This window comes from Carcharodon carcharias, chromosome 13 (assembly GCF_017639515.1).
Source record: "Carcharodon carcharias isolate sCarCar2 chromosome 13, sCarCar2.pri, whole genome shotgun sequence".
Lineage (NCBI taxonomy): Eukaryota > Metazoa > Chordata > Chondrichthyes > Lamniformes > Lamnidae > Carcharodon > Carcharodon carcharias.
In genome coordinates, this window is record NC_054479.1 from 50,181,874 (window position 1) to 50,207,845 (window position 25,972).

Here is a 25,972-nt window from a genome sequence, read left to right on the forward strand (position 1 = left end):
AAGATAAAAGCACATGGTGAGTGGGTAACACATTAGCATGTACAAAGGACTCGTTAGTTAACAGGAAAATGAGAGTAGGGAATAAATGGATCTTTTTTGGGTGAGCAAGCTGTAACAAGTGGAGCACCAAAAGGATCAGTGTTGGGGCCTCAACTATTTGCAATCTATATCATTGACTTGGATGAAGGGACCAAAAGTACGGTAGCTAAATTTGCTAATGACGCCAAGATAAGCACGAAAGTAAGTTGGCAAGAGTCTACAAAGGGATATAGATAGGTTATGTTAATGGGTAAAATGTTGGCGGATGGAGTATACTGTGGGGAAGTGTGCATTTGTCCACTTTGGCTGGAAGAATAGAAAAGCTATATAACATTTAAATGGGAAGAGATTGCAGAACTGATCTGAGTGACCTGGTACATGAATCTCAAAAACATACAAGTACAGCAAGTGATTAGGAAGGCAAAGGGAATGTTGTCATTTATGGCATGGGGAATGGAATATAAAAGTGGGGAAGTTTTATTGCAGTGCAGAAGCTGTACAGGGCTTTGGTGAGATCGCATCTGGAGTACTGTGTACAGTTTTGGTCTCCTTATTCAAAACAGGATATAATTGTGTTAGAAGTAGTTCAGAGAAGGTTCATTCAACTCGTTCCTGGGATGAAGGGCTTATCTTAAGAAAGGTTGAACAGGTTGGGCCTATACCCATTAGAATTTAGAAGAATGAGAGATAATCTTATGAAACATATAAGATCCTGAAGGAAATTTTTAGGGTGGATGCCAGGGGGATGTTTCCTCTTGTGGGGGAAGACTAAAACTCAGGACACAGTTTAAGAATCAGAAGTTTCCTTTTCAGAGGGAGATGATGAGAATTTTTTTTGTCTGGGGGTTATTAATCTGTGAAATTCTCGTCCCTAGAAAGCAGTGGAGGATGTCATTAGACTTATTCAAGACTGAGTTAAACAGATTTTGGATAGGTAAGGGAGTCGAGAGTTAGGTGGGGTAGACAAGGAAATGAAATGAAGACCAAAACCAGATGAGCTATGATCTTATTGAATGTTGGAACAGGCTCAGAGGGCCGAATGGCCTACTGCTCCTAAGTTCTATGTTCTTATGTAGCTTTAGGCCACAGATTTTCTCTGTCTGAAATGTATAATCTTACAAAGTTTTCATTTTTTCTCCCCCTGCCAAGGTCTCTGAATATGGACTTTGAGAACCAGGATAAAGATAAAGAAGTGAATGCTTCAAATGGCACTTTCAATGCAAACAATGCCAGCAATAGTAAGTAGAAAACAAGACTCAAACATCATCTGGTTTTATTTCTCCATTTAATGAGGAAAAATATTGTTTTTGTGCTTGATGTGCTTTACAGTTTAGTGACTTGTGGAGTGATACAAAAAGATAACTATATGGTGTAATTGCATATGGCATCTCAAAGGCTCAATTCCTTTCCAGTCAGTCCTTAATAGACATCATGCTACACAGGGAGTTGCTGAACAAGGAGTATTTTCCATGACGCTGCAGAAATTTGTATTGGCTACTGTTGTACACCTTCGTGGCATTGTGTGGGCAGCATGAGAACAGCCCTGGGATTCAAGACGCCTGTAAGAGGCAAATGGGGAAAGTGGAGTGAGAAGTAACGGGTACATAAATAGCTTCAGATCTCTGGAGGTCATGTACAGAACCTTAGAGTGTGTGTTATATATATTTTTGAGATGAGTACTTAATAATGTTGTTATCTTTGCTGGTACATCACTAGAACACAAGAAACAGAAACGAGAATAGACCAATTTGTATAATTTGAGTAGGTCACTTATTAGTACCCTTTGAAGAGTGTAATGGCAGAACTGAACACTTCTGAGTTCAACAGTTTGGTAAGTGCATCATTTAATATATTGCTGGTAAATTTTCCGCTGGTTTCAATATTTCAGTTTACTGATATCAACCAATAGAAAGACTTTATTTTTAAAAAATGAACTTTGTGCCAGCTGCACAGTACAAAATGACCACCACTTAGAAGTAGTGTCACACAGACAAACTCTTGTAACATTTGAACAATATAATATTAGAGTTCTGGCACAATACAAAGTGAAGTATGGGTCAGCTCTAACAGATGATGGCACTTTACCTCACTGAAATGAAAAGCTTGAAAAAGGTTAAAAGTTGTTTCAAAACATTCCAACTATGTGGATTAATGCCCAGATCTGTTAGTATTTGGTGTTCAGATTTTTATACTCACTAGTTCTACTTTAATAACATAGACAAGACAACTCGGTTAATTTTATTTCAAAACTTTACTGTTGAGATTGTTAGGGGAACAGAGAATTTGGGACCATTATTTTGCAGATGCATTTTGGAATGCAGCACAAGAAAGCTGTCATTTGTTTCATCCTGGTCTTCCAGATTTAACTATAGGGATCCAACTTGAAATTAGTTTTTCCCATCCATGATTTTAAAAAAATAGCATTATAAAAAAATCTGTGCCACCAAATGGCTTTAAAGACACAGGTAGGTCTTGTGAAAACAGTTTTAGCTGCAGGCTTTTTGGCAGAACCCATGTTTATGTTGGCTGTGGAAAGGTTTGTACTGCAGTTCATGTGAAGTTTATGGGGTCTGGAAAGCAGAGTGCTATGTTCTGCCTTTTATTTTTATGGCTTCTTTGCCTCTCCTGCTTTACTCTACCACCCAACAAAAATGAGCGGATTTGTTTAGATTAGTTTATCAGTTTGCAGTGTGGAATGGTTTTCACAGTTTAATCAATTTTGTCTTAATTTAGCTTGCAATTGTTACAAAAAAGAAAATGTTAGCAATGTCCATAAAAAACTCAGAATTCCGAGCTTAATTTTCCAACTATTAGCACATTTCTCCCTGTTCATATCTTTGGCCATTACTCCCAAGTGCCAGTTGCCTTAACTGCATTGGTATGTTAGCTACTTATAGATTTTAAAACAAAAAAACTGGAAAGAAGCATTTTTTGTTTTTTTTGCCTCCAATCTTGGGTGGTATTAATATTTACACTTAATTTGTTACTTCTCACTTGTTACATACCTACTAGCATAGCAATACTTCAGAATTTAATTTTCAGCTTTTTTTATCGTTCTGTTTGATGTGGAGAGTTGAAACTGCCTTGCTGAACACCATTTAGAAAATTTTGTAACACACATTTCTAAAATGTATGTAACAATAAAATGACGATTTGGAGCATGGATTACACTTCAGAGAATTGCATCATGTGAAGAAGCCATTCAGCCCAGCAAGCCCATGCCAGTGTTTATGTTCCACAAAACCTTGCTACTGCCTCTTCTCTTATGCTATTAGCATGTCCTTCTGCTCCATTCTTCTTTATGCATTTATTTAGTTTTCTTTAAATGCATCTATGCTATTTGCCACAATTACCCCTTGTGGTAATGAGTTTCAGATTCTAAACTCTCTCTGGGTCAAAAAAATCCTCAAGCTCCCTGTTTGTATTTCTTAAACGAGTTGTGCCTTACGAGGAATAAAAACTTTTCTGTATTTGGCCAGTCAGCACCCTACATATTGCTGTCATCCATTTTATTTTGCGTGGCATCCTTCCTCCTAATACTGTGAACCATTGTAGTCTGTATACCTAGGATTTGCATTGGAACAGAGGCTTGGGATGGGTTGTGAAGAACTCTAGTAGTAATTATCAGTATACTGACACAGCCATTTTTAGTAGTCTGGAATGGTGGGAGATATTGAGACTCTGGAAAACGTGCAGAGGCCGTAGGATAAATTCCAAATTTGAAAACACCTCAGCTGACACACACATCTATACAGATCTGACATACAGATCTGTATATTTTAGCAAAGTGTAGATTATGGTGTAATTTGACTAACTTCTATAAAATTGTAGGAACTTGGTTGTTTTTATGTGGACCAAGTATTTCAACTGAATTGGTTAGGAAAATCTAGGGCAACATTTACAAACAAGTTATATAAAGCCAGACCTAGATTGGATTTTAGGCAATTCTTATTTTGTAAGTGAACAGTGAACCTGTGTAACAGGTTGTTGGGTTGTGGACTAAAGGTAGATTCGTTGTATTCTTTTGAGAGAGTTGGATCTGTTTCTGACTGGGGTAGACACCACTTTGTATGAGAGATAGGTGCCTCTAATGTAAATGAAGGTCCATGCAATCTCCCAGGTTTGGTTAACTAACAGGATTAGAGGGCTATTTTCCAGATCTTTTTGCAAATTTGGCTTTGGTTTTTACATAGATTTTTGCTTCTCCGCAAGAGATTAAAAATTCCATTCAGAAATAAAACAATGTGAAAAGTGATCCATCCATGCCTAACTAAAGAGATTAAGGATAGTATTAGATTTTAAGAAGGCTTATAATGAACAGTAGTAAGCCTGGGAATTAAGAGACTATTAGAAACAAGCTAAAAGGAAGCAAATAGAAATATGAGTAAACAAGCAAGGGATATCAAAATGGATTGGAGGAGTTTCTACAATTATGCAAAAAGGAACAGAATAGTGAACGTAAATGTGAGTCCCTCAGAGGCTGAGACAGGAGAAATTGTAATGAAAATTAAGGAAATGGTAGAGACTTTGAAAAAAATATTTTATCCCTCGCTTTATAGTAGAAGACACAGAAAGCATGAGAATTGGTGAAGATTCAAAGGTCTTATGAGAGTGAGGAACTTAAAGTAATATTAGTAAAGAAATGTCCTGGAGAAATTAATGGAACTTAAACCTAACCAGCCTCCTGGACCTAGGGCCTACATCCTAGGGTTCTAAAGCCTTAGTATATTTGGATTTTCAAAAAGCACTCAGTAAGGTGCCTCGCAAAAAGTTCTTGCACAAGATAAACAAAAACTGTTGGTATTGGGGGGCATGCATAGAGGATTGGTTCAAGGACAGAAAACAAATTAGAAACGAATGGGTCATTTTCAGGTTGGCAGGCTATTATTAGTGGGGTGCTAGAAGGATCAGTGCTTAAATCTCAGCTATTTGCAATTTATATTAATGACTTGGATACGTTATAGTTGGTCACTTCATCTAAGTTTGTTGACCATGTTACGGACAGGAGGGGAGGTTTAATTTAAGCATCCGTGATTCCTCTCACCACCCGCCCATAAGCAGAAAGGTGTTTTAATTTTGATTTCCCCCTTCATATGCAGTGGTATATTTCCCAACCCCTCAGTTTTGGTGTGATCCAATTTTTATTAATGACCCCACAGCAAAATCAAGATAGGGTAAACACAGAGGGTTAGTTTATTCGTGCACACTCAAATCACAAGAGGTGGTTTTGCTATATAGTCCCCTGTGCATTCATACAATAAATGATGGGTAGAGAAAGAAAGATTTACAGGGCAAAGACCACAGAATAAAGAATTATTGTTTCACATAAGTCCAATGATGCATTCCTTCACAGATCAGCAGGCTGAAAACTGATCCTGGATAATTCACTTTTTTGGTAGAAATGACTTCCACGATGTGATAGGCATGTAGGGATGAATTAGTCTTGTAGGCGATGGTATAGAAGTTCAGAAAATCCAGTCAAAACAGTGTAGATGGGACCAGGAATTCAAACCTGGACAAAGCCCCTTTTCTGAGCTGTTGCTTGGTAGATGGAAGGTGGCAGACTGATTTGCAGTACAGCAAGACAGTATAACTGACGGTTCCCCCAGCTTTGGGGTGGGGGTTCATGTCACATGACTCCCAACTCTCCACTTTGGCTTTGACAAAGGGTGTATATTCTGTTGTCTGGGTTCCTGAGATCATTAATGTGCCAGCCATTAAGAATTTGAAGGGAAAGTTGAAGGGTCCTTTTTCCAAGCAGACGAGTAGACTCGGGTGGCCAGGCCTGGCTTATGAAGTGTAGATGGGCTTTGTATTATTCCTTTGAATTTGGTCTCTCTAGCCTATAGGAGTCATTAGCGTCTCTTCAGAGATAATAAGGCGCAAGTTTCTGTGATACAGCCAAATAGCCCTTATTGTTTGAGGGTCACGGCCAGACAGGGCTTCAATCATTTTGAAAATCTCATTGTCCAGTTTTTAAAATTTTATATATATATATATATATAAATTAAAAACCTCCTAAAAATATAGTGTGAAGTCTTAGCTCCCTTACTTTATATGTATGTAAGGAAGACGTAATCTGGAAAAGGATGTAGATAGGTAAAGTGAATTGAAAAGATAGGAAAAATTTTAAAAACAGAATAGCTTGAATGGTGAGAAAATATTAAATGTTGGTGTTCAGAGGTATTTGGCATCCTCGTGCTCGAAACATAGAAAGTTAACATACAGGCACAGCAAGCAATTCAGAAGGCAAATAGAATGTTGGCCTTTATTGAATGAGAAGTGAACTACAAGTGTAAGGAAGTCTTGCTGAAATTGTATATGGATTTGGGAGATCAGATTTGGAGTGCTATGTATGGTTTTGGTTTCTGCCATTGTTGAATACTTGTCTTGGAGAGGGGTGCAATGCAAATTCATTAGGATGAAACAATTATCCTCTGAGGAGAGATAGAATGGAACAGGCCTATACACTCAGGTGTTTAGAGGAATGAGAGGTGATCTCATTGAAGATTTTAAGATTCTGAGGGCTTGACAGGGTGGATATTGAGAAGCTTTGACCTCTTGCTGGAGTCTACAGCAAGGAAGCATGTCTCAAGATGTTATGATCCTAGTTGGGGTTACCCCTATGCAAGCTTGATCCCAGAGTGGAACCCAGCTTGATAGATCCCAACTTTTATTTGGTGGTGGGGTCATGGTCCAGGGAGAGGTAGGAGTTCCTCCTACTTCTCCCTGGACCATGACCCCACCACTGAAAAAATGCCTACCTCCCCAACTTTTATTTGTTTGTTTAGATATGTGGTGAGTAGCTACTGAACAGAGGCACAGGGGTCAGCTGATGAACTTTTAACAAAAGAATAAAGCAATTACTCAACAAGAAAAATTGAACTATACTACAATACTCCTTCACCCACAACTATACCTTAACAGATGTATTCAGATTTATAAAGATAACACATGTTACAAAAGCTACCTTATACTCTAATGTACACAGTAAGTACACAGCCCTTGTAAATATATGGCACCCTGTGGTCAGACACACCCCACTCTGAAATCAAGTGACAGATGCCACCTCAACCAGATGCTATGGATCTCTCCTCAACTTCCCCAGACACTTGTCACACCATGAAACAGCCAGTCTCACTGAATTCCATTCTTCATACGAGGGTTTCCAATCTCCACTGTCCAAGACCTCGACTTGGAATCTTCTCCCAAACTGACGCTTTCTCTCAGATGCCTTCTGTAAGGGCTCACCTCCGGGGTTTTGAACTCTCCTGCTGATGTTCCTCTTCCCTGGGTCACCACATGCATTCACACTGCCTTCCACGCACTCTGTCTCTCTGACTTATCCGTCAACAGTACACCACTGCTTCACATGCCCACAGCAAAGAGTTACAGACCTTCAGTTATCTCTTTGGACCTTTTTGCTTCTTGCCAGCTGTTCTCACTTTAAATCTGCTTTCTGCAGTTTTTGTCTCTTTAAATCTGAAGCATGGAGCCTTTCTCTCTGGCCCTCACTCTCTTAACTTCACTTAACAGGACCTTTTCCTAGGTTCCTATACTTCCTTTGACTAGAAAGTCTTCTTTGGACTCCCCCTCCCCCCTCCACTTCCCTGGATTTTTTGGGGGTTTTCCTTAGCTTGGGACTTGCTATCTGTCCCCTTTTAGGCTGCTTCTGCTTCACAGTTGTCTTCAAACCAACTGAACTCAAACAGCTTCCAAAACAAACTGCTGTTTTCTTTGTGTGTGTGTGTGTGTGTGTGTGTGTGTGTGTGTGTGTCTGTGGGAGGGCCCTGCCTCTCTGGCCTCCTGTTGTTAGGCAATATTCCACTCCTTCTACCCATGTATGTTTACCTTTACTTTGTAGGAGTCGTAAAACTCTTCATGAGAAATGCAAGTGCCTTTTTGAAGTGAAACTAAAACTCCATTTGACCTTTCTTAACACACAGATACAGAAATGCAAATTAAACTTAAACTTTAAAGGTAAAGCTTACTCCTAACACCCACGAATGCCAATATAAATTACTTAAACTATCTCTATTTCCTAACACAAGACAAGGGGTTAGCCATCTAGGACTGAGATGAGGAGAAATTGCTTCCATTCAAAGGGTTGTGAATCTTTGTCATTCTCTAGGCTAGCGGTCTGCAGATGCTCAGTCACTGCGTATATCCAAGGCGAAGGTCAGTAGATTTTTGGGCTTTTAGGGGAATCAAGGAATGTGGGTATCAGGTAGGAAAATAGAGGTTGAGGCCAAAGGTCGGTTGTGATCTTGCTGAATGGTGAAGACTTCATGAGGCCTACCCCTGCTCCTATTTCTGATATTCTTATCTTAACTTGAGTATCTTTTCCCCTGCTTTCAGTGATTAAAAGTAGACACAAAAAATGATTTAATAATCCTACTACTACCTTGTCCTCAAACATCATTTTGCTATTGCTTCTGATAAATGGTCTTCACCTTTTTTTTGTTAATATTTTAGAGTGTTGTGTCATTACTCTTCATATTGTACTCTGTCCCTCTCCTGTTCCATCTTGGCACCTCATCAGTATGTTGGCATCTCTCTGCCTGATAATTCTCCTTATCTTGTTTTTCTTTGTGCATTTTTATCTTTATCTGTCTTTGTCACTGAACACTTTCCACCTCTTCCCTTTTCAGTCTTTCATTGTCCTGCTTTGTTGTCCAGCTCTAAAATACCCCTTCCCACTCTTCATTCTTTTGACTAGTCTTTTGTGTATCTTACCATTCCTTCGCACCATTATTGGTGGCTGTGCCTCCAGCCATCTAGGCTGCTCACTGTGGAAATGCATTCCCTAAAACCCTTTCAGATTTCCAGCATCCGCAGTATTTTGCTTTTATCCCTTTGTGTCTCTACCTTTCTGTCCCCTTTTAAGATCTTTCTTAGACATATTTCTTTCATCCCATCTAATAGCTTCATCTTTATTTCTGTTTCCTTTTGTGTCCCTATGGTGTGCCTTGGCATAATTTTCTACGTTAAAGGTACTATGTGTTCTCACCTTGTTTTTGGAATAAACTATCTACATTTTCCTTCTGTTCTTTGATTCCTTTCTTGCAGTACTTCAATCCTTCGGTTTGTTCTCTCCTAAAATCCAATTTCTGCATACTTAAATCTGTTCTGTCCTTGTTTCACCTTTAAATGAGCAACTCTGAGCCCCAAAGGTTCCCTTATTTAATTTGGCTGAATATTCTTTCATCGTTAGCCAGAGCCAATTCAATATTTCCTTTCCCCTGTGGGTTTCCTCACCTTCTGTTTAATATAAAATGATCAAGATACTTTAAAGAACACCTTAGCACGTGCATATTGCCTCCCAATGTTAAGGTTCAGGCTCTGTCATGAAAGTTAAAACCCACGGTTGCAGCTGTGGCCATGGTACTAAGGTTTGTTTCATGGAATTTTTTCTGGTTTATGTAAGGTGAGGCCTGGATGAAAATCTAGTGGAATGTAGAAATTAAAGTGGCAGAGCTGATTGCATAGCAGATGGCTGATTGGAAAATCACAGGTGAACTGTCAGGGCTTAACATCGTTGACAAAGTGTTTCTGACACCCAAGGGCCCAGCATCTACGATTTGTTAAGTAGTCCCTCTGGACAGAGATGACTTATCTGCCTTTCAAATAACTCCTGTACATAAGCAAATGATGTGGATTTCTCCACGTTTCCCCAGTAAAAGAAACAAAGCCAGGGAACCCCTTTCCATCCGCAGTAGTTGATTTAAAGTGACTACAATGCTAGCAAGCTTTAAGTTCTCAGAAATGTTATAGCAGAAATGAAACATTTTCCACTGGAGTAAATCAAGCCTAACTAATTAAAATATAAAATACTCAAGATGCTTGAAACCTGAAAGCAAGAGCAGAAAAAGCTGGAAATACTCAGCAGTCCTTTAAGTCATTACTTCATGTCAAAGGAATCTGAACCTATGTATATATTTTTTTTAAATTTAGTGAGCAGCCTTTGGAACAAAGTTTTCCCTCATAGCAGTCAATGGCCTTGAATCTTCTGGAGTGCAAGCTTTGAATTAGGTCAAGTAGTTCTGAAGGCTGCCTGGATACTATGGAGAGAGACAAAGATGCAGCTAAGAGACAAAGAGATCCAGAAGACTGAGAAGCGACATTGAGTTATTTTAGAAATTCAAATGGGGCAGGAGGAAACCTGAACACTGACCATCACACAAGCTGCAGGGGAATTTAAATAAAATTAACATGTACTTAGCTTGCTGCGCCTTGGTGTATTGGAGAGAACCTGCTCACCAAAGAGAGCACCCTGAACAAAATCTTTCGAGACAAGTAGAGAGCCACAAAAATTTGTGGTGCAATTAGTATCTTTATTGCAACAGTACTTCATTAAGTCCTAATCCCATGCCGCTCCAGCCTTCCCATGCTATCCCTCTCCTTCCAGGCCCATCCTATTTATCCCTCCCATATCATCTTCATCCCATTCCCCATCCCACCTCTTCTTCCTATGCCATTTCCATCCCCCCTTACATACATACTTGTGTCATCTTCTCTTCCCTTCACACACACCACCCCCCACAGTTGCGCATGCCCCCAGTGCTGTCCCCACAGACCCCAACCCCCAATCTGTCCAGCTAGGGTGACTTTATTGTTGGGCTCCCTTTCATTTCCACAGTAATTTCTCTCCATAAACCCCCAGCCCCTCATACACTTTAACCTCTTGACCTACGTTCATTGGAAGAAATTGAAATGTCTCCCAAATGCTATTACTCTCTGTACCTTAATGTTATAGTAAAATGTTACAATATCAATTTAGCCACCTGTCATCCCACAAATGCACTGGATCGACACCCTACCAATCAAAACAGTCTGTCAGACAAAAACTACACATTATATTTTCATTGAAGTTGAGATCTTTGGAAAATTGCATTACTTGGCAGTCTCAGATTTTGACTGAAAACTGGTTAAGAATGATTTAAAAATCAATGAAAGCTGAAAACTAAGAACTTGGTCATATACTGAGATTAGGAATAGCTTAAGTTGCTGTAACCTTGTTAAGAATGTGGGTGCAAGAGGCCTCGAGGGGACTATGGTAATATTGAAATTGAGAGATGCACGAGTTGCCTCGTACTGTGAGATATCTACTGAACTCAGCATTGGATTTTTGCCTTGAAATCCATTCAGAGCATCTGCTTGGAGTCAAAAATATATAGGGCTTGAAAATTGACTTTGACATTGGTGTATCACATACAATGCATTTGTGTGAAACAGTTCTGATCAGTTATAAACAAAGACATTTTATGCAGACTTGCAGGCAGATTCTAATTTTATGCATCAGGTGGCTTCATAAACCCCTTCATGTTTTCATTGTTTTCTTTTTATATACCGGTGGCTAAATATTATGGATCAATTTTCACCTGTCATATCATAGAGGGCTGTGTTTTTCACCACAGTAAGTAGTGTTGCAGACGTTAGCAGTCATTTATTTTGTGCCTAACTGTCCTTACTGAAAAGCAAAATTTTGTGATATGATCAAGTAGTAAGAATTTCTTTTGCAGCAGATCAATTGCTTTAAATATGTTTAACTTTATGGGGTTGGTAGCCTGATATGTTCAATAGAAGGATGAAATAAAATTGGCTGAAGAACCTCCATCATCTGAAAAAGTAAATTTGCAAGTAGAATTTTACATTTTCAAGTTGAGAGAACTAGCTTGAAAATAACTCTTCCTGCTCTTCTACCAAGCTCATTCAGCCAGTAGTCGCTGGGTTCTGGGGCTCCTGATGAGATTGCACCTTGACGGTCTCTTCTATAGTTGATACATAAAATTGCATCAGGAAATTAACTTGCAGTTATATGAACCATTACATTCTGGACTTTTGATTAAATGAAATAAATACCCAATCATGCTCTGACGGTGAATCATGCTGAGGTATAATTCCTTGGATGCTAATGGCCTTCCAACTCGGTGCTTGAGCAGTTATTTTTCTATGCAAACTTAATTCCTTTTCTCCCCAGTGCCAGTGCAGCCTTTGCTTGATCTAACATAGTCTATGCTCCCTCTTCCAAGAACATGTGGCCTCTCCAGCTCTATTTAAGATACCAAAGTTATGATAAACTTTCCAATTGTATGTAGTAAATTTGACTGAAATTGTAAGCTTGCATTTTACCCATAAAATGTGTATGAGGGATTTGTTGGCTTATTTGTGCAAAGGTGATAGATGTGCTGGTGTGTTAATGCACTGTTGCAGTATTGCACAGTAAGATCTGACTGTAAAGCCTATGCTAAGCTTCATAATTACTTAGGGATAACTTTTATACATATATTACCCATGTTTATATTTTTTTTAATATAAAAGATACTTTATCCCCTGTGTCTGCATTTTCGTATGACAAAATGTGCTATAGTTTGCTATTTATGTTCTCTAGTTTTCATTGTGGATGAATTGCTGCAACAGGCTATACAACTGTTATTCATTGTGCTAGCCTTTGTGTGGTTACTTTCCCCTCATCAACCATCCTTTTTCTTAATATAAAGGAATAGAAAAGCATCTCTTTAAACACTGTGAAGAACTGGGGTGAGCTGCAAACGTGTATTGTTGGAACCCTTCTTAGTATTGACCTTGCACTTGTAAGCCAAAAGCAATTTGAGGCAATCTTCACTTTTTACCAGCTGTAAAATGTGGTGAAATTTGTCAAACTAGTTTTATTGCAAAACTCTAATTATTAATTAATTTGTTTTCTAGGTATCCAGACCATAGACTCTACACAAGCTCTGTTTCTTCCAGTAGGAGCATCAGTGTCCCTCTTAGTGATGTTCTTCTTCTTTGATTCTGTTCAAGTAGTCTTTACAATATGCACTGCAGGTATGATTTAGTGTAATTTAGTGTAACCTTGAGGAATATTGTGAATATTGTGTTTGTAGCTTTTTAATATTTGTGACCTGCACAAAATTTGGCATGTCATTGGTGTTAAAGATCCTAAACTAACTGCAGAAGTTGTTGGATTCTGGTAAAACTGCTGCCAAAAAGTTAGTGATTTGAGTGCCCCATGGCTTTTGGGCCACTAAATAATTTCATTTATTGCCTTTAAAATTGGCAAACATCCCAAAGTGCTTTAGAGACGTAATCAACAATAGAAGCTAAACCAATGTAAGAAATCATAGGAGAGATGACCAAAGGCTTGGCCAAAGAGATGAGTTTTAAGGAAAATCATAAAGGAGGAGCGGAAAGTGTAAAAAGTGGAGGGGTTTTCAGAGGGAATGCGAGACCAAGGTCCTAGGTGACTCAAGGTATTGCCACCAGTTGTGAGGCGAAGAGAGGGGTGAAGCATGTGATGCACAAGGGTCCAGGGTTAGATAATCAGTCAAGCTCGTAACATGGCTTATTTATGCTACTAGAAGCAACATATATTCATACATAAGGACCAGTTCTCTGCAAACAAAAGGGATGTTCAAGCCTTGCGCCTTTTTTGTACTACCCGGGAGCCTAAAGTTCCCTGTTGCTTTCTCAATGGTAACTTTTCAGCCATTCAGAGTTGACTTGCCAGGCAGGCAGCACCCTTTTCTCCTGTAGTAGAAATTGTTGTGATCGTTTGAAATTTTGCTTGTCTCAATGAGCGCAAGATGAAAAGCTTCAGCAACATCTCTCTCTTTTCAGCAATGTTCAAGTAGCCTAGTTCAAAAATTATTGATTGTGGTAATATGCCTACAAGAGATCATGACATTTCATGTTAATTTGAGAGGTGGATAACATGTTGTACAGGCTTATCAAAGTTATTTGCAACTTAAAACACATTCGCAGGAACAAAAAGAATAGCTTACACTTATGTAAGAACATAACGGGAAGAATTTTGCCCTTGGTGTGCGGGAGCAGTCGGGAAGCCAACCGCTGCCTGCAATCAACAGCGCACCGTGATTTCACACTGGCAGGCTATTTAAGGCCTGCCCAGTGTGATACGTGAGCGGCAACACAGCGCTGCCTGTGTGGGGCAGGGGGAGGAGGGCAAGTAGGCCTAGCACGAACTTCACGCATGTGTGGGAGAGAGCGCTGAATAATCTTTCTGAGGCACGGTGCTGCCTCAGAGAGTTGCAGGAATATATTTTTTTAAATAATAAAGAGCAGAAAAATGTAATAAAACGTCCCCTCATGTGACCCTGTCACATGAGCATGGACATGTTTTTAATTAAAAAATAAAGTTTTTACATTATTTGTATTTGCTTTTGGAAACCTCATCCTGCCCATTAGGTTGAACGGGCAGTGAAAAATTAACATCAGTTGATAACTTAATGGCCTTAATAGGCCTTATAATTGCCGGCAAAAGCGCTGCCAGCTCCGGTGCACACCCGCCGACCAAACTATCACACAATGGTGCGTTGACGTTGGCACGCTTGGCCAACATCATTGTGCGTTATTTCATGTTCAGACGGGCCGGGCGTGTGCCTGCCTGCCGAGATAAAAATTCTGGCCCAGGAGTAGGAGCCTTGAATATATTCTATGACCTAGCCACCACTGCTTGCTGGGGAAGAGATATCCACGACTAATGACCCTCTGAGGAAAGATATTCCTTATCTTCTCCGTCTAAATGGGAGACTCTTTATTTTGAAGCTGTGCCCCTTAGTTCTAGCCCCATGATAGGAAATGCCTTCTCAGTGTCTATCCTGTCAAGTCTTCCTCCGAACCTCGGCTCTTAAGAAGCGTCAAAGGGACGTGAAACGTTAACTCTGTTTCTCTCTCTACAGTAGCTGCAATACACTCTGTCCCTTCATCAAAGTCGTTATTAGAGATTGTAAAAAGTTGAGGCCCCAGCAATGACCCTTGTGGCTCTCCAGCCAACCTAAAAATAATCTGTTTATCCAACTCTGTTTCCTGTTAGCTAGCCAATCCTCTTTCCCTACTAGTATTTTATCAAATGCCTTTTGGAAATCCAGATGCACTACATATGCTGGTTCCCTTTCATCCTTCCTGATTGTTACATCCAGAACTCTCAAAAACTTGTCAAAGACAATTTGCTGTTTGTAAGACCTTGTTTGATTATATTCGTTTTCTATATATCCTGCAGCTACTTCCTTAATAATGGATTCCAATATTTTTCAGATGACAGGAGTTAGGTTAACTGGCCTAAAGCTCCCTGCTTTATGTCTCCCTCCTTTCTTGAATAGAGGTGATACATTTAATGTTTTCCAATCCACTGGGACCTTCGTAAATTGGAAGGTTACAACCAATGCATCCACTCTCTCCGCAGCCACTTGTTTTAAGACCTTAGAATGCAGGCTTTCAGGTCCAGAGGACTTGTCAACCTTTAGCCCCATTAGTTTTCTGGTACTTTTTCTTACTATAATGATTGTTCGAAGTTCCTGCCTCCCTTTTGCCCCTTGAGTTTTGACTATTATTGGGATGCTTTTTGTGCCTTCTACCTGAAGACTTACAAAATGCTTGTTCAAAGTCTCTATCATTTCCTTGATTCCCATTATTATTTGTCCAGCCCCATCCTCTAAGGGACCAACGTTCACTTGAGCTACTCTCTTCCTTTTCAAACACAAGTAGAAGCTCCTACTGTCTGTTATATTGTTTTGCTAGTTTACTCTCACATTCTAATTTCTCTATTTTTTTAGTCATCCTTTGCTGGTTTCCAAAAGTGTTTCCCAATCTTCTGGCCTACCACTAATCTTCACAGCATTGGGTGCCTTTTCTTTTAATTTGATAGCATTCTTAACTTCCTTAGTTATCCACGGATGGTGCATCCTTCTTGTACAGTCTGCTTACCTACTGTCTTACCTTTTAACCTATTTTCCAAGTCCACTGTAGCCAACTCTGTCTTCATAATTGCCTTTATCTAAGTCTAAGAGATTAGCCAATTCTTATCTCTACCCAAGCTGATTCTACATCTTAATTTTCGAAGCCTAGATTGTTTCTCTATACAGTACTGATCTCATCCTTTATTAACAGAGCTACCTGATCTCCTTTCCCTTTCTTTCTATCTTTCCAAAATGTCAAAATACCCTTGAATATATTGTCTTTTGAATAGAAGAATGTCCCAAGCTTTTTAATACAGACAAAACATTAAACCATATGGTATTTTTAATGGAGCAACTAGAAAAGGTCTACAAGAAGCTAATTAGACTTTTCAAATGTTCAGCTTTGTATGTTACTGGTTAAACAGTGCTGTAAGGGATACTTTAGTTTTTGTTTTCAGTTTCTTTAAATGAATTGGGTGAACTTTCTCAATCTTTGTTAGCAATTTATCATGTGATGTCCGTTTTGGGTTAAAATATTTCTGTAACGTAAGTGAATGAACCTTATACACCTTTTGAACTTCAATGAATTCAGAATGCTTATTCAGTCTCATTGCTAAAACAGTTCAGCACTAAAAAATTATCAAGTTGCAATATATTTTCCCCTTCGAATTTCGAGTAATTTATTTGAAGTTGAGCAAAAATAATGGTAACAATCTTCATGCTTCAGTCAGCATTGGGCTAATGGCTTGTAATAGTTGTATTTAACTTCTGGAGTCTTCTTTATCCCTATTAGAATTCTTAGCACATGACAACAACCAGAAATTATATGTCATTCTGGCAAATGCTGTTGTATATATCACCACCTTGGCCATGCCTTCTTCCTTCTTCTCCTGCCCCCAAATCAAAGAGAATATTTGGGAATTGATGAGCAAACAGCCCTTCCTGTTTGTCACAGACATGATGTTTCAGATGTCCCATTTTGCATTTTGACAGCCTTTTAGGGCTGAATTTTGAAGTCCAGCCTCTTGAAGAGATCACTACTCAACCCTTTACATGACCCTGAGACAGAGGCACAGAGTTACTACAATCACAGCCAGTTGTTCACCAGGACAACCTTTAAGCAATCCATCTGACTTCTGAAGATGCAGCTCTGCACCCAGACTGGTCAGGTGGCACCCTGCAGCACAATCCTGCAAGGGTTTCAAGCGTGGTGGTGGTCTGCTGCTGTTTCCCATAACATGGCTCTCTAGAGGGGTGTGGATCTTGGAGACTTTGAAGCACTGGATGGACACAGGTCATTGGAGGAAGAGGATGAGCAGGACGTGTGGACTTGGTGGAGAAGGAGGAGGATTCAGAGCACAGTTGGCTGCAAAAGTAAGTGGTTGGGCTCGCTACAGGGCTTGAAGGTCTCATCAGGATGCCATCAACATCAGGGATCATCTGATTCGGACTTGTTTCAGCTGGGGCCGTTTGACCTAGGAGAAACGTCATGGTATGGAACTTACTTTGAACTGCCAGTGAGAACACTTCAGCCTAGAACAACTTAACACTTGCCAGATGTGCATTCTGCAAAGGCAGTAAGAGGTTTCCCTATCACTATTTTCAGAGTTTTGATTCCCTTCACCACTTCATCCCTCTTCTCCTGTACTGCCAATAATTGAGGACGGGGATATTTGATGAACTACCTTCTCCAGTTAGTTGTTTAATTGTCCACCACCATTCAAACTGGTTGTGGCAAGACTGCAGAGCTTTTTTCTGATCCAGTTGTTGTGGGATTACTTTGCTCTATCTATCACATGATGCTTCTGCTGATTAGCATGCACATAGTCCTGTGTTGTAGCTTCACCAGGTTAACACCTAATTTTTAGGTGTGCCTGGTGTTGTCCTGCAACCCTGATTGAACCATGGTTAATGGTAGAGTGAGGGACTTGCTGTCCATGTGTTTGCAGATTGTGATTGAATACAATTCTACTGCTGCTGATGGCCCACAGCCAGTGTCTCACTGATGTCCAGTTTTGAGCTGCTGGATCGTCTCTGAATCTATCCCATTTAGTATTGTGATAGTGCTACACAATACAATGGCATGTGACCTTGCTGTGAAGACAGGACTTTTTGTTTCACAAGGACTGTGCAGTGGTCACTCATGTCAATAGCATCATAGAAGATGTATCTATAGCAGGTAGATTGGTGAGGGTGTGGTCAAGTAAGTTTTTATCATAGGTGTTCTCACCATCTGCTGCAGAGCCAATTTAGCAGATACGACCTTTGGGGCTCAGCCAGCTGGTAGAATAGTGGTGCTACCAAGCCACTCTTGGGTAGACATTGATGCCCCCCATCCCCCACCCCCACCCGAGTGCATTATGTGCTCTAGTTCATCATCTGAGGCGGGCAGTAGGTGGCAATCAGTAGGAGGTTTTCTTGTTCATGTTTGACCAGATGCCCTTAGACTTCAGTCCTGTCGATGGGACAAGGACTTACCCAGGAATGATGGTGATGACGTCTGGGACATTGTAAGGCACAATACAGTGAGTATGACTATGTCAGGCTCTTGCTTGACTAGTCTGTGGGACAGCTGTCCCAATTTTGGCACAAGCCCACAGATATTAGTGAGGAGATAACTAAAAGATGTCACAGACAAAAGAACAAAGAGGTGTTGAAGGCGGTGATATCTAAAAGAATGTGGTAATTAAGAGTGGAGATCAGGACAAGCAAGGTAGCTGTAGTGGGGGTGGGGTGAAATAAACCATGGGTGGAATACATTTAAAAATAATGGAAAAAGGTGGGAAAAGAAAAATCTATATAAATTATTGGAAAAAACAAAAAGGAGGGGGACGAAACAGAAAGGGGGTGGGGATGGAGGAGGGAGTTCAAGATCTAAAATTGTTGAACTCGATATTCAGTCCGGAAGGCTGTAAATGCCTAGACGGAAGATGAGGTGCTGTTCCTCCAGTTTGCGTGAGCTTCACTGGAACAATGCAGCAAGCCAAGGGCAGACATGTGGGCAAGAGAGCAGGGTGGAGTGTTAAAATGGCAAGCGACAGGGAGGTCTGGGTAAGGCTTGTGGACAGACTAAAGGTGTTCTGCAAAGCGGTCACCCAATCTGCGTTTGGTCTCTCCAATGTAGAGGAAACCGCATTGGGAGCAACGAATGCAGTAGACTAAGTTGGGGGAAATGCAAGTGAAATGCTGCTTCACTTGAAAGGAGTGTTTGGGCCCTTGGACGGTAAGGAGAGAGGAAGTGAAGGGGCAGGTGTTGCATATTTCGCATTTGCATGGGGAGGTGCCGTAGGAGGGGGGTGATGGAGGAGTGGACCAGGGTGTCACGGAGGGAACGATCCCTACGGAATGCCGCCAGAGGGGGTGAAGGGAAGATGTGTTTGGCGGTGGCATCATACTGGAGTTGGCGGAAATGGCAGAGGATGATCCTTTGAATGCGGAGGCTGGTGGGGTGATTAGTGAGGACAAGGGGGACCCTATCATGTTTCTGGGAGGGAGGAGAAGGAATGAGGGCGGTTGCGCAGGAGGTGGGCCAGACACGGTTGACGGCCCTGTCAACTACCGTGGGTGGAAAACCTCAGTTAAGGAAGAAGGAGGACATGTCAGAGGAACTGTTTTTGAAGGTAGCATCATCAGAACAGATGCGACGGAGGCGAAGGAACTGAGAGAATGGGTTGGAATCCTTACAGGAAGCAGGGTGTGAGGAGCTGTAGTCGAGGTAGCTATGGGAGTCGGTAGCCTTGTAATGGATATTGGTGGACAGTCTATCACCAGAAATTGAGACAGAGAGGTCAAGGAAGGGAAGGGAAGTGTCAGAGATGGACCACGTGAAAATGATGGAGGGGTGGAGATTGGAAGCAAAATTAATAAATTTTTCCAAGTCCCGACGAGAGCATGAAGCAGCACCGAAGTAATCATCGATGTACCGGAGAAAGAGTTGTGGAAGGGGGCCGGAGTAGGACTGGAACAAGGAATGTTCCACAAACTCCATAAAGAGATAGGCATAGCTGGGGCCCATGCAGGTATCCATAGCCACACCTTTTATTTGGAGGAAGTGAGAGGAGTTAAAGGAGAAATTGTTCAGTGTGAGAACAAGTTCAGCCAGACGGAGGAGAGTAGTGGTGGATGGGGATTGTTCGGGCCTCTGTTCGAGGAAGAAGCAGAGAGCCCTCAGACCATCCCGGTGGGGGATGGAGGTGTAGAGGGATTGGACGTCCATGGTGAAGAGGAGGCGGTTGGGGCCAGGGAACTGAAAATTGTTGAAGTGACGTAAGGTGTCAGAGGAATCACAGGTGTAGGAAGGAATGGACTGGACAGGGGGAGAGTGAAGGGAGTCGAGATAGCGAGAAATGAGTTCCGTGGGGCAGGAACAGGATGACACAATCGGTGCCGGGACTGTCCTGTTTGTGGATTTTGGGTAGGAGGTAGAAGCGGGCCGTCTGAGGTTGGGCGACTATCAGGTTGGAAGCTGTGGAAGGAAGATCTCCAGAGGAGATGAGGTCAGTGACAGTCCTGGAAACAATGGCTTGATGTTCAGTGGTGGGGTCATGGTCCAGGGAGAGGTAGGAGGAAGTGTCAGCAATTGACGCTCAGCCTCCGTGAGGTAGAGGTCAGCGCGCCAGACAATAACAGCACCACCCTTGTCAGTGGGTTTGTTGACAATGTTAGGGTTGGACCTGAGAGAACGGAGTGCTGTAAGTTCAGAGAGAGACAGATTAGAATGGGTGAGAGGAGCAGAGAAATTGAGACGATTAATGTCGTGCCGACAGTTCTCAATGAAAAGGTGCAGAAGGATTTGGGTGTCCTAATGCATGAATCACAAAAGGCTAGTACAGCAAGTAATTAGGAAAGCTAATAGAATGTTATCATTTATTGCAAGGGGAATTGAACGCAAGTAGGGAAGTTATGCTTCAGCTATACAGGGCACAAGTGAGACCACATTTGGAGTACTGTGTACAGTATTGGGCACCTTATTTAAGGAAGGATGCAAGTGTGTTGGAAGCAGTTCAGAGAATGTTTACCAGACTAATATCTGGAACGGGTGAGTTGTCTCATGAGAAAGGCTGGACAGACTGAGCTTGAATCCACTGGAGTTTAGAAGAGTAAGAGACGACTTGATTAAAACATAGAAGATCCTGAGGGGTCTTGACAAGGTGGATGTGGAGAGCATGTTTCCTCATGGATGAATCTAGAACTAAGGGTCTTGTTCAAAAATAGGGTGTCACCCATTTAAAAGAGATGAGGCAAAAAAATTTCTCTCAAAAGGTCATGAGTCTTTGGAGCTCTCTTCCTTTAAAGGCAGTGGAAGCAGAATTTTTGAATATTTTTAAGGTAGAGCTGGATAGATACTTGATAAGCATAGGGGTGATAGGTTATCGGGGGTAGGTGGGATACAGGTTTGAAGCTAGAAACATAGAAACTAGGAGCAGGAGTAGACCATTCAGCCCTTTGATCATGGCTGATCATCCAACTCAATAGCCTGCTCCTGCTTTCTCCCCATACCCTTATTATCAGATCGGCCATGATCTTATTAAATGACAAAGCAGGCTTAAGGGGCTGATTGGCCTACTCCTGCTCCTTGTTCATATGAACAAGGCCATCTCAGAGGGCAGTTAAGAGTCAACCACATTGCTGTGGGTTTGGGTATACATGTAGGCCAGACTGGGCAAGGACGGCCAGTTTCTTTCCCTCAAGGGCATTAGTGAATCTGATGTGTTTTTGACAATCCAAGGGTTTCGTGGCCATCATTACTGAGACTAGCTTTTCTTGTGCAGTTATTAATTATTTAAATTTAAATTCCACCCGCTGCCATGATGGGATTTGGACTTCTCTCTCCAGAGCATTAGTCTAGGCCTCAGGATGAATAGCCCAGTAATATTACAATTATGTTACCCCTCTTTCAATCTCTGATGTTTTTATCTTTTCAACCATGCAGAAAGTACTCTGATCTGTCCTTTTAGGCCCAAGGTGAATAACTTCATACTTCTGCCCCAAGCTTAAATAAACAACACCTGTGCTAAAGGTAAAAAAGAAAGCAAACGCCCCCCCCCCAACCCCAACCACCACCACCCCACCACACTGCATTGAATTCCTACTCTCTCCGAATTCTAGACTTCCCTCTCAGTTAATGTTGCAATATCTGCCCTTAGCTCTGTCACTTTAATTTGTTTTAGTTGCATAAGTCCTGCCTACAACCTAGTTATACAAAATGCTTTAAAAACCCCCTTTCCCTCTGTCTCTTCCTCTCTCTCTTCTGCCTCCCCCACCTTAAATTGCCACACAGTTAAATCTAAATTTGCACAGTGACATTTTATTGATAAAAACAAAAAAACTGTGGATGCTGGAAATCCAAAACAAAAACAAAAACAGAATTACCTGGAAAAACTCAGCAGGTCTGGCAGCATCGGCGGAGAAGAAAAGAGTTGACGTTTCGAGTCCTCATGACCCTTCAACAGAACTTGAGTTCGAGTCCAAGAAAGAGTTGAAATATAAGCTGGTTTAAGGTGTGTGTGTGGGGGGCGGAGAGAGAGAGAGATGGAGTGGACATTTTATTAATGTTAAGGAAACCAGTAAGTCTATTGCCGTGACCAACTCTTGCAATAGTGCATTACCAAAGATTCCTGAGTTTAATCAAATGGAGTGTAGACTTGACTGATATCAGAAACCTCTGACTGTGGTTGACTTTCAGTTTCTCATCTCTCTCTCCCCGATTAGAAATATGCTTTATCATGTTTCTTCAGTTTCATTAAGGAACTGAAAAATTACTGAAAGGTGCTCTGAAAATACAACATGACATTTTCAAGTGCTAAGAAAAGCTGCTGACAGAAATGTTGGAAATTACTGATGTGAACCCTTGAAAAGTGGATTTTTACTAATACTGAGTATTTAGTGTTTATGGCCACTGTAGCTCTTCTTTAAATAAATAAGTCTTAGAACTCAAAGCTGAGAGCTTGGCCAGTGTAGTTAGTATCGGAATATCATAAATAATACTGAAAATGCTTTAATAATACAGCAATTTTTTCACCACTTCCTGATACCACACTTTGGTAAGTCAAACTGGGTGGAGGACTAGAATTTCTTTTGGAACTTCTAAGGTAATATTAATACTAATACTGATGTTTAAAAAGCTTGCATTACAATTACATTATATTACATTACTATCATGAAACGTTGGTATGCAGACACAGGAAGTGATTCAGAAGACAAATGGAATGTTGTCATTTATTACAAGGGAAATGGAATATAAAAGTAGGGATGTTTTGCTAAGTTGTACAGGGCATTGGAGAGACCACATCCAGAGTACCATGCACAGTTTTGGTCTTCTTATTTAAGAAAGGGTATAATTGCATTAGAAGCAGTTCAGAAAAGGTTCGCTAGACTGATTCCTGGGATGAAGGGGTATCTTCGACATGTGTACCTTGGGCCTTTGTCCATTGGAGTTGAGAGGCGATCTTTTGAAACATGTAAGATCCTGAGAGGACTTGACAAGTGGAAGATTTGTGGGAAGAACTAGGGGAGACAGTTTAAAAATAAGGGGTCTCCCACTTAAGGCAGTGATAGAACCATAGAAAAATTACAGCACAGAAGGAGACCCATCTTGTCCGTGCCAGCCCGAGGACATCCAGGTGCCCTTTCTAATCCCACCTTCCTGCACCTGGCCCATAACCCTGTAGCTTACAGCACTTAAGCTGCATATCCAGGTACTTTTTAAAAGAGTTTAGAGTTCCTGCCTCTACCACCAACTTGGGCAGCGAATTCCAGACACCCACTGCCCTCTGCGTAAAAAAGTTCTTCTTCATGTCCCCCCTACACCTTCTGCCACTTATCTTGAATCTATGTCCCCTGGTTCTAGAATTCTCCACCAAGGGAAACAATATTATCCTGTCCACTCTATCTATTCCCCTCATAATTTTGTACACCTCAATCAAGTCACCTCTCAGCCTTCTTTGTTCTCAGGAAAATAACCCCAACCTATCCAATCTCTCCTCGTAGCTACACTTTTCTAACCCTGGCAACATTCTTGTAAACCTCCTCTGCACTCTTTCCAGAGCTATTATGTCCTTCCTGTAATGTGGTGACTAGAACTGCACACAATACTCTAGCTGTGGCCTCACCAGTGTTTTACATAATTCCAACATTATATCCTTACTTTTATATTCTGTACCTCTGCCAATGAAGGAGAGCACTCCATATGCCTTCTTTACAACCTTGTCTACTTGAACTGCTGCCTTCAGGGACCTGTGTACTTGTACGTCAAGATCTCTCACTTCATCTACCCCTCTTAGTATATTCCCATTTACTGTGTAATCCCTGTAACTTTTTGACCTCCTTAAATGTATGACCTCACACTTCTCTATGTTAAAATCCATCTGCCACTTTACTGCCCACTCCATCAACCATCTATATCGTTTTGGAGATTATGGCTATCCTCTACACCATCCACTACTCGGCCAATCTTTGTGTCATCTGCAAATTTCCCAATTGTGCCCCCCATGTTCACGTCCAAATCATTAATATATAACACAAACAGCAAGGGTTCCGAGCCCTGTGGAACACCACTTGAGACAACTTTCTATTCGCAAGGGCCATCCATCAACCATTACCCTTTGTTTCCTGTTACAAAGCCAACCTTTTATCCAGTTTGCCACATTACCCTGAACCCCATGGGCTTTTACTTTTCTGGCCAATCTCTGCCATGTGGGACCTTGTCAAATGCCTTGCTAAAATCCATGTGCACAACAATCACTGCACTACCTTCATCAACCCTTCTTGTCACTTCCTCAAAGAATTCAATCAAATTTGTGATGCAAAACCTACCTTTAACAAATCCATGTTGATCATCCCTGACTAGTCCATGCCTTTCCACATGACAGTTAATCCTATCTCGCAGGATTGATTCTACTAGTTTGCTCACCACCAATGTAAGACTAACTGGCCTATAATTGTTTGGCATTTTCTTTGATCCCTTTTTAAACAATGGAACTATGTTTGCATTTCTCCAGTCCTCCGTTACCTCCCCTGTATCTAGTGAAGATTGGAAAATCATCTTCAGAGCATCTGCTATCTCCTCCCTGACTTCCTTCAGCAGCCTTGGAAACAACCCATCTGGCCCTGGTGACTTATCAACTTTCAAGGATTTCAACCCTTCGAGTACTTCCTCTCTCTTTATGACTATCCCATCCAATATCTCGCAGTGTTCCTCCTGGACTACGATATCTACATCCTCCCTTTCCTTTGTAAACACGGAGGCAAAATATTCATTCAAAACCCTTCCCACAGCCTCTGCGTCTACACACAAGTTTCCATCTTCATCTCTGATAGGTCCCACTTTTTCCTTAACTAACCTTTTAGCATTAATGTATTGGTAAAACATCTTTGGGCTATCTTTAACTTTACTTGCTAATCTTTTTTCATGCCCTCTCTTTGATTTCCTTATTTCCTTTTTACTTCGTCCCTGCACTTCCTATATTCTAGGCTAGCTGCAGTGCTTAGTTCTTTGTGCCTATCGTACACTTTCTTTTTCTGTATGATCTTCCCCTGTATTCCTCTAGGCAACCAGGGGGGTCTAGATTTGGCAGTACCACTCTTATTTTTGTAGGGGACATGCCTACTTTGTTCAATTAGGATCTCGCTTTTTAGTACTTCCCACTGGTTTTCCCCTGTTTTATCCTCCAGCAGTGCTGTCCAGTCCACCTCAGCCAAGTCCCTTCTCATTTCTGCAAAATTTGCCTTCCCCCAGTGTAAGTTTTACTCCTACCTTATCTCTGTCCTTTTCCATGGTAATGCTAAATCTAGCTGAATTGTGATCACTGTCCCTGATATGGTCGCTAACTGTCACTTCACCCACTTGCCCTTCTTCGTTCCCCAAGACTAGGTCTAGAATTGCATCTCCTCTCGTTGGGTTTGTCACTAATTGGTTGAAAAAAATTTACTGGACACACTGCATGAATTTTTCTCCCTCAGTGCCCCTTATATTGTTTGAATCCCAGTTGATATTAGGATAATTGAAGTCTCCTATTATTATTGCCCTTTTATTCATACAAGCAGAAATTTGCCTACATATTAGTTCTTTATCTCCCTTTCACTATTTGGGGGCCTGTAGTATACTCCCAGTAGTGTGACTGCCCCTTTTTTATTTCTAAGCTCAATCCATAAAGCTTCGTTTGTTGACCCATTTAGTGTATCATCCCTTCTCACAACTGGAATTGATTCTTTAACCATTAGTGCTACCCCCCCCT

The 25,972-nt window shown here is 41.1% G+C and overlaps 1 protein-coding gene across 5 annotated transcripts in view; it reads left to right on the forward strand.

Annotated features, from left to right (window-relative positions):
- sppl3 (signal peptide peptidase 3) overlaps nt 1-25,972 on the forward strand; it is a 202,544-nt gene that overhangs the window by 103,690 nt on the left and 72,882 nt on the right. For all 5 annotated transcript variants that reach the window (XM_041202893.1, XM_041202896.1, XM_041202892.1 and 2 more), the window contains exons 3-4: nt 1,189-1,277; nt 12,748-12,867. In XM_041202893.1, coding sequence (XP_041058827.1) covers nt 1,189-1,277; nt 12,748-12,867 — 209 coding nt within the window. The remainder of the gene's footprint in view (nt 1-1,188; nt 1,278-12,747; nt 12,868-25,972) is intronic.